Source organism: Perca flavescens, chromosome 1 (genome assembly GCF_004354835.1).
Source record: "Perca flavescens isolate YP-PL-M2 chromosome 1, PFLA_1.0, whole genome shotgun sequence".
NCBI lineage: Eukaryota > Metazoa > Chordata > Actinopteri > Perciformes > Percidae > Perca > Perca flavescens.
This window is the reverse complement of record NC_041331.1, coordinates 4,623,188-4,632,500: the sequence shown is the minus strand read 5'-3', so window position 1 is coordinate 4,632,500 and position 9,313 is coordinate 4,623,188. Positions and strand designations below refer to the sequence as shown.

Genomic DNA, 9,313 nt, shown 5'->3' with positions numbered 1-9,313 from the left:
ATCCACATTATTGGTGATTATCTATCAAAACTCTCATGGTGTTAACATTTTGTGAAATCACCGGTAGTCTATGATGATATTTGATTTTCTCCATATCGCCCAGCTCTAGTGTGCACTGTATGTGTCCTGTGTCTCCCTTGCGCTCTTTGCACACAACCCATTGCCCTCTCCTCGCAAAAAAATGATCTTTTGGGGAAGAAAAAGGGAGAAACGGGGAGGAGATGGAGCGACAAGAGAGGGCGAAGAATTGGGGAGGAAGGGGAAGGGGAGGGGGAAAAAAAATGAGGAAAGGATGCAGCCTTGTGAGCCAATTTAAGAAATAACTGCTGATGCATCAGCTATTGACTGTTTGAGCGCTCGTGATAACGCTCAAGGCGAAACTGGGAGCAAAATGACAGCATCAACCGCCTGCAATAAAGTGCAGAGCGCCAGACCAAGGGAGCTCTAATTGACAGCTGTCAACCTAATGGGAGCCATGACGGAAGATTCTGGGAGAGGGAGGAAAAGAAACACTGTTTATAAACCATCAGCCACTTATCCTCAAGGAAGGGAAGGGAAAGGAAAAGGGGAGGGGGGGGGAGAGAGAGACTAGGGAGCTGTAGCTCCCTCTTCCTCCCCCTTCCTCTGTGTCTCTCTCTCTATGATTGTCGTTTGTCTACTTACTTGCGTTTTCATTTGCTCCTACTGTCTCCTGCCCGCGCACATAATCTTTTTTTACAATCTCATTACCTTTTCTGTCTTTCCCCTATGATAGAATATTTAACTATGCAACAGTTCTCCCACTTTATATCTTCTTTTTTTTTTTTTTTTTTCCTCTCTTGTTTCATTGTGGCAGAGTGTAGTGGGGCAGGAGCACTGAGAAAGGCAGAGGAAGGCCATAACTAATCACAGTGTCAGTTAGCTGCCTGGGAAAGACTCACTCCGCACAAAGTATAATGCAGGGAGCAGGACTGAGACCGGCTGCAAACTGAAAGTGTTTGCAGCTCAGCATGCATGCAAAAGTTCAGAAAACATGGTAAGCTGTAGTCAGAGACGGGCTACTGAGGGCCGATTTGGGATTCGGGACAACTTGAACCGGCCGAGGTAGCTTGCTCGATAAACTGAATGTCCTGAAACTGGTTCCCAGCCTCTTTTTTTTTTTCGCTTGTTAGCACACACCAAAAAAGTGATGTCTGATCTCTCGTCTCAGGTTGCATCACATCTATGTGATCTACGTGAGTGAGCAGTTCAGTCGAAGAGCAACTTTGCTTCCCGATATTGTTTCAGTTGGATATTCTTTTGTGTCCTGAACAGATCGGATCAGAATTTATTTTACAAGAAATATCCAAATACAGACATCAATTTGTGTTGCAGAATTTTTCTTATTAATTAGGCTTATTTCTTACACCTAGATTGTTCTAAAGACCTCATAGATTAATCTCGTGACCCCCTTGTGGGGGTCTCGGTCCCCAGGTTGGGAACCACTGGCTTAGAAGAAACTATGCTGAAAAAAATTAAAAGAAATATGACAAAATGTGTTTAAGATCAACCTTACACAACTTTGGAAAAACATAAAGCTATTCTTAAAAAAATTAAAGGTAAATGTGGTGATTACAATGTCATCAGCCTGATAAGGAACGGGATTTTGCCATGGCAACGCATTTTTATAAGATCATGGAAAGTCTGCACCCAGTTCCAATCTCTACCCTCCATCCGAGCGCTTGACCCTTGAGGACGGCGACAATAATATGAAACACATTTCATACTTTTACAACTATTCTCCAGACAAATCTGAACGTGAAAGTCAGTTATTAACCATTTGATAATCGGAGACAAAAAGACTAAGGTTTAAGGCAATGCCCTTATTTAAATGTTTGCTGAGTGCAATTCTATCCCACACATAACGACATGGCATACTAACTGAATAAATTAAGGTTTAGGGAACCCTATACATGTATTACAGTCCATTTAAAAAAAATAAAATAAAAAAAAACACTCCCCTCATTTTTCTCCTTCCTCAATCTGATCTGTCAGCAGGTTCTTGTTACATCGGAGAACGAGCAGACGAACGATCGGTGCAATTCGAAAAGAGTTAATGTGTGTGAGCCCGAGCGAGGTGGGAAACGGTCGGCGCGTATGCATAAAAAACAGACCACCACCTTTCAGAGTTATGGACCGCAGATGGGGAACTTTAAAGCGCTGTTATTCAAATACACAACCACTTGAGTAGGAACAGGAACGGATGTGACGTTCACTTCTAGGATGAGTAACCTCTGAATGTCATCTCTCGATGACAAACTTTAACAGTTCTTCTACCATGTCTTACATGGCATTCCCAGCATTGGAGAGTAACTCGTTACATGTAATAGCATTACGTCATTTAATTACACAGTAAAGGTAACTGTAATCCGTTACAGTTACTGGCTAAAATGTTTAACTAAATAACAGTTACCTAGGAAAATGTTCATGATTACGTTAGGCATTACATCTGAATTCTTTCTGTAAAAAACTAGGCTATGAAATAAATTATATATATATATATATATACTTGAAATAGGGTAACTTGAAATTGGTAACCTACTACATTTCCAAAGTAACCTTCCCAACACCAGGTGACAAGCTTTGAAATGTTGAAGAGGGATGCAATAAAAAGGTGAACAGTTGGGACTAAGTCTCAATGAGATGACATATTTTATCCAAAAGTCACCATTATTAAAAAAAACAAAAAAAACAAACAGAAGAAAAGTTATTAGATAAAAGTAGTAGAAAAATGTAGCGGGTAACATACTTAATGAGTGTGCAATATAATAATAAATAATACTATTTTTACCAGTCAATACAACAGCTGCCTGGGATGACCTAAAAAGACCATTATAGCTAATAGTGGGCGGCATGAAAGCCGTTGTTTATGAAAATAATTGTTCACTCTCTTAATCATTAATACAATTGTCAAGACCCTTTTGAACAAGGTTAATTAGCTTCATTATATTGACATGTTTCATTAGATCCTATTGCCACCCCCTGGATGGGGGCTATAGGCTCTGATATGTATTTTTACAAGATCATCTCTCACATAAAATGTTCTGTAAAATAACAAGCGACCTGCACTTTTATAAATCCCTGTTAGGAATGAGTGCTATTCACAGCCGAACAACGTGTGTGTGTCTGCATTGTGAGGACATGCGAGAGTACCCGCTCCCTCCTGTGAATCTGTGTGTGTGTGTGTGTGTGTGTGTGTGTGTGTGTGAGAGTGAGTATATTTAAATGGGCCACTGCATCTCGACTTAGATCCACCGCGAGTGCAACGTTAACACACATCAAGCATGATTAATCTCTCGCTCTCATCTACAATCAATCACACACACACGCTCGCAGACGTATACACACACACACACACACACACACATGGAGGCAGAGAAATCACAGAAATCAGCTGCTTTTCCTCCTCGGCTGCCATCTATCTCTTGTCGGACAGAACCAGATCTGTCTTGATGTTAATATTTACATAAATCATGCTTAGCCTCTTTGGACACCCTGCTGATGATAGGTGTTTCTGAAATATCAACGCGGGTAAAAAATCCTTCCACTCTGGGAAAGTGTCATTGAGTAGCTAATAATGACCAGTGTCAACGTCATCAATCTGTAGGGGGCTCATAGGAGAACAATACACCTCTACACACAGACACACACACACACACACACACACACACACACACACACACCATGCAGCTGCTACTTACTGCTAAACCCCCTTCATTTTAAATAACCATAGAAACATAGAAACAATAGATTCGGAGTTGCACATGTGAGCGTGTAAGATGTGTAGAATTTGGAACTGTGAAAAAAAGAAAACACAGGTAGAAAAATAAACTGGATGTGTGATGTCCATGCTTCCTCTCCCCTAACAATGATCTGTTTGGTCTATAGCCCGGCTTTGAAGCCCACGGACAAAAAGCCCCGCCGCTCGCCTCAGCTTTGGCCTTTCCTGATCTCGCTGAAAAAATAAATACCCCTCGGGTCGGAAAATGGCGCGAGTGTGCGCGCGCACAGGCAGTATACGTGTGTGCACGAATAGGCCAGCGTCACTTACAAAGACCCGAGTTTTCAAAGGCAACACACAACTTTAAAACGCCACCTTAAAAAAAACAGCCCTGGTCCGGTGCACGGAAGAAGAAAAAAAAGCACTGCTAATTTCAGGAGTGACCTGGATTAGCTTCCTACCCGCTCAAGACAGCGCCACCACTGTCCAAAGCCTCACCTGTGGTGGGGTTGGATAAGGGTGTGTGTGTGTGTGTGTGTGTGTGTGTGTGTGTGTGTGTGTGTGTGTGTGTGTGTGTGTGTGTGAGATGGGAGGGCGGGGGGGCGACGGTGTAAGATCAAGTTGATTACATCCAAGTATGCTGCAGACCTAATTGGCGAGCGTGACAGTGTGCTGAGCTTGTCATCTCCAATCATTAGGCCTGTCAGAGATCCATCAGACGCCGGGCTAATTAGCAGAACACTAATGAAGCTGGCAAAACAACTCCTCTTTTTAGACGGCTGAACGCGCTCCGCCGCCGGTTGCGGGGAAGTGTGTGCGGAGGTTTGTTGGACGAGAAAGAAAAAAAAGAAGGGAAGAGTGTGTGGGATCACATAGAGGATAGAGATAGATGTAGACTTGTGTAAAAGTCAAATAAATTGGTTACGTCTTCATGCTGAATACCCGAGCAGAACCCTGGTAGAGGAGTTGGCTGAGGAGTGACGCCATTTTCAAGTGCATCTACAGTACATATGCTCCGTTCTGGTAATGAGCAATTAGGATCACATGGAATGATCCAAATAAATGATTAATATTTTAAAGGAACTGTTCAATAAACACAGTGACCTTTAACCGGATTTACGAGTTTATGCCATTGGAACAAATCTGATGGTTGAATGAATCGCTGAAGCTCAGTATGATATATGTGCTGTCTTTAACCACTAACCCTTAAAGAATGCTTCATTTTCTAGGTCCAGGACAGAGAGACTGAATCAGTGACAAAAAAAGAGAGGAAAAAGGGAAAGAAAGTAAAAAAAAAGAAGAATCTCAAGGTTGGGGGTAGTCCGCCCCCCCCCCCTTCCCAAATTCCTAATCAAGGCCTATCATTTGCCATCCTCCCATAGCTCTTGCCATCACTACGGCGCAATCAATTTGTCATCACTCTTTCTGTGCCATGCAGTTCTCCTCAACCTTATAACTTGCAGCTGTGAGCGAGGGTGGGAGCGAGGGAGGGAGCGAGGGAGGGAGGGAGGGAGGGAGGGAGGGAGGGAAGGAGTAGGAGATGTGGGGAGGAAGAGGAGGAGGAGGAGGAGGAGGAGGAGGAGGAGGAGGAGGAGGAATGAAGGGTAAAAAAAAAAAAAAAAAAAAAAGGAAGCTGCCAATAGTCTAAAATGAAAACTCCTCCTTCGCCGGCCTCGTGTTTGTTCTCGAACGCTCATCAAAGAAATAAATGCCTCATTTTCTCTCCCGCTCTCACTGCCGGCACTCACTCGCTCATTCCTGTTGAATAAAAAGTAATCTCGCTATGCATCCATCCATCCATCCATCCATCCCTCCATCCATCTGTCCGTCCACCCATTCCTTTACCCCCACCCATTGTGTCCATTAGGGCTAAAACATTTTGATCAAGTAAGGCCCTGGGCTGAGAATACATAAGACTCTCTCTCTCTCTCTCTCTCTCTCTTTCTCTCTCTCTCTCTCTCTCTCTCTCTCTCTCTCTCTCTCTCTCTCTCTCTCTCTCTCTCTGTGCCAGCCTCTGATTGACCATTAGGGCCATTGATGAATGTGGCTGTCAGAGGGCAGACAATTAAATCAAATATGAAACAAAGTCTCTATGACGGGCCCTTCTGATGGAGCAAACCAGTCTTCCGCCTCACGATTAGGCTAATAGTTACATTTTTCATACCACTCTATGTCCGTGTGCGTGTGTGTGTGTGTGTGTGTGTGTGCGTGTGGAAAAGTATTGCATGCTTGTTTGTATGTACTCTAAAGTGATTGCAGCATGTCTTCTGAGCATGCACCACCGCACATGTGTAATTATGTGTGTGTGTGTACTGGTAGGCTGTAGAGACTATATTTCCTTGAGAGTAAAAAAAAAACAACCAAAGTTGCAAAGTGTGCAAAGGTAAAATGGCTAACAGTCAAATGTTAAAGGTCACGCATAAATCATTACACATTGTGCTATAATAAATACGAACGGCAATTAGCGCTGCAAAGCCACTTTCCCGATGAGACAAAAAGCTATACAGAGAAAAAAAATAAGGATTTCTTTTTTTTTTTAATTGACGGAAAATCTCAAAAATGTGAAAGCGAGCGCAAATGATCTGTCTCGTAAATGGTCTGATGAGGACACTAAAACGCTCACGCCACTTCAATGGGAGCATAAAATAAAGGCCGAGATATCAGTTCCTTATCCTCGTCAAGTCTGAGGCGAAGGGGGGGGGGGGGGGGTGGGGGTAAGAAATCAAAGCTAATAAAATAGATACAAAGATGCAATTAAACAATGGTGTTAGTGGCTGGAACTTTGTGTGGCCAGACGTGACTTCAGCAGGCCCTGCTTTGCTACAAGAGTGAGTGAGTGAGTGAGTGAGCATGGGGAGGGAGGAAGGGAGGGGTGATTTATTGACACTTATCGGGAATGAACAGATCAAAGGCTCGGCCGGATGACAGGCAATCAATCAGGCGTCAAATCAAAGATGGCAATTGTCCATTAAAGCTCTCTTCCAGTATACACTCCACCCCCCCTCCCTCGCCCCCCCACGAGCTGTGAGATAATCTTTAGACTAAAAAGAAAAGTCTTTCCCAGAAACTGAAGGGGGAAAAGGAGAGAAAGAAAAACAGACCAGACCCTAGCATGATGAAAAACAAGGGACGGTACGTCTCAAAGAAATTGTCAGAGCGAGAGAGAGGCTACTATATTAAAGTCTCCAAGGAATGACAAAGAACAAAGCAAACTAAATATTATGTATCAAAACATTCCAAAATTCCTGTAGGGAACATCACACAGTGTACTAGTACTACTGTAGGCAGTCAAACCCAGACTGTATCAGAGGCTATTAGAGTAATGTTTCAATGAGAACACAGAAAGATACTGATCAGATGAGACAAATGTGTGCTAGAGGAGTTCACTTCCTGTAATTTATTGGGGATGTTTTAGAGTTAATCCCACTTCCCCCCAAAAGAGATCCGCGAGCATCAAAGGCCTCGGTGACAGTCAGCTGACCCTACGGGTTCCACCAAAACCCTCTCCCGTACGCGTCCTTAACTCCACAGTCCAACGTCTACGAGGAGGAGGAGGGAGGGAAGGAGGCGCCGCGAAAGGAGTCAAAAGAGTTCGGGAGAGACAGAGACGTACCGAAAGACCAAGTTCTCCGAGGAGAAGGAGAGGAAAAATGACAAACGGGACAGCAGGAGAAGGAAAAAAAAGGCTTTTCGCGCTGACACTAGTTTTCTCTGACGCGCACTGACCTGTGACCTTTTTCAAAAGCAATACGAGATGATTGCTTTAACAACCGGGTCACACCTGTAACCGTCCAAGCCCCCCTCCCTCCCCCTTCCTCTTCCTGACACACGTGTATGAAAACTAGGAATAAATCTATAGATTATAAACGCATATTTTGCAGTGAGATTTAATCTGGGCATTATTTGCTTTAATGTTTGTTTTGCGTATGAAAACATCAGAAAAATTGCAAAACATGCCCTGCACAGTTTTCCAGTGAGAGTACAACAGAGATAACAAGTAAACACTCGAAATCAAGAGGCTGACAACTACAAACGTTTGGCATTTTGGCTTAAAAAGTGACTATTAGTTAGAGATGGATTTGTCTGCTGATCCGACTATTTCATTTAAACCCCAGATAATGTGCTGTAACAGAGGGATGGTTGATATTGCACATTGGCTGATTACAATCGGAAGAATTGTCAACAGAAAATGACAAGATATGTATAGAATGAGAAGGCAAAAGTTGTGGTGAGGGCACAGGAGCTGTGTATCCTGTGTGTGTGTGTGTGTGTGTGTGTGTGTGTGTGTGTGAGAGAGAGAGAGAGAGAGAGAGAGAGAGTGTATCCAGAGTGCTAGATGTTTGCCCTTTTCCTTAGTTTACAGGACACAACAAAAGATGTGTTTGCGGGGTGAGGAAAATAATAATGAAAAGTAAGTCAATGAGGGAGGCGGGGAGGAGGGGGGGGTCACAATAGAGAGAGGTGAGAGAGAGAAAGTGAGAGAGAGAGAGAGAGAGAGAGAGAGAGAGAGAGAGAGAGAGAGAGAGAGAGAGAGAGAGAGAGGTAAATTTGATTAAAGCCAAAAGCCAGTGCGTACCTGCGGCGCGCCGAGGCGCCTCCTGCTTCCTCCGCGGCATATCGGCTTCGTGGGCCCGGTAGGGAGTTCTTCTCTGGCCCCGGTGATTCGATGCTGCTTTTGGGGGATCCGCGGAGCTTTGATACACAGTTTCCCACCCCCCTGGGTGCGCTCTCAGGGCTCCCACATAGATCGGGGTGGGTGTGGGTAAGGAGGGGAGGGTGTGCAGTTTTCGAACACACACCAAAAAATAAAAAAAATAAGAAATCACCAGTAGATGCGAAGATAATAAAAAAAGGGAGAGAGGAGGAGGGGGGGAAAAATCAGCGTGACTCCTCCGGTTGGCTGCTCTCTCTCTGGCGGTCGCTCGGTCGCTCTCTCGCCCGCTCCGACTCTTGGATGGACGCGGCGGGAGCAGGAACAGATCGAGGGGGGGCGGACGCTCTCCGCGGTAGAAAAACACAGAGTACGGAGGTTTAAAAAAGGAAAAAATAAAAAAAAAGAAAGCGCCTCGTGTCTCCGTGTGATCCTCTTTACTTGGCGTCGGAGGCTGCAACAGGCGAGCTTGAAAGGGGGGATAAAACCAAAGTGATCGCGTCAGTCAAAAGTCCGCAAACAAGGGGGACAACACATCAAGAGCTGACACAACTGAAGCCCTGCGCCTCCTCTACGGCTCAACCTCTCCGCCGCTGATAGGCGTCACGTAGCTCCCTGTCTCTGTCTCTCTCTCTCTCTCTCCCTCTCTCTCCCCCCCCTCTCTCTCTCTCTCTCTCTGGCTCTCTTACCCCTCTCACTCTCTTTCTGTCTGTCAGTCACTGCCTCGTTCTATCCCCCGTTTATTCCACACCAGCAGGCTAATCCCGAAGCTTCTTGGCTATATGGGTTTGGAAACGTGCGTAATGTCATTCGTATTGCAGATGGGGTCTAAAAGAGAGAAGCACACATGCAGACACATGGCAGCCTGAGGAAAAAATCACACATATATTCAGTATGATTCACAAGCACACAAACACACACAC

The 9,313-nt window shown here is 44.5% G+C and overlaps 1 protein-coding gene across 2 annotated transcripts in view; it reads right to left on the bottom strand.

The window, feature by feature from the left end:
- Window positions 1-9,313, bottom strand: part of tshz3b (teashirt zinc finger homeobox 3b) — a 42,099-nt gene that overhangs the window by 32,674 nt on the left and 112 nt on the right. Inside the window, exon 2 of one of the 2 annotated variants that reach the window (XM_028587449.1) lies at window positions 8,316-8,858. In XM_028587449.1, the coding sequence (XP_028443250.1) occupies window positions 8,316-8,355 (40 nt within the window). In that variant the 5' untranslated portion in view covers window positions 8,356-8,858. Of the gene's footprint in view, window positions 1-8,315; window positions 8,988-9,313 lie in introns of those variants that run through there. The other variant, XM_028587446.1, reaches the window with a different exon arrangement.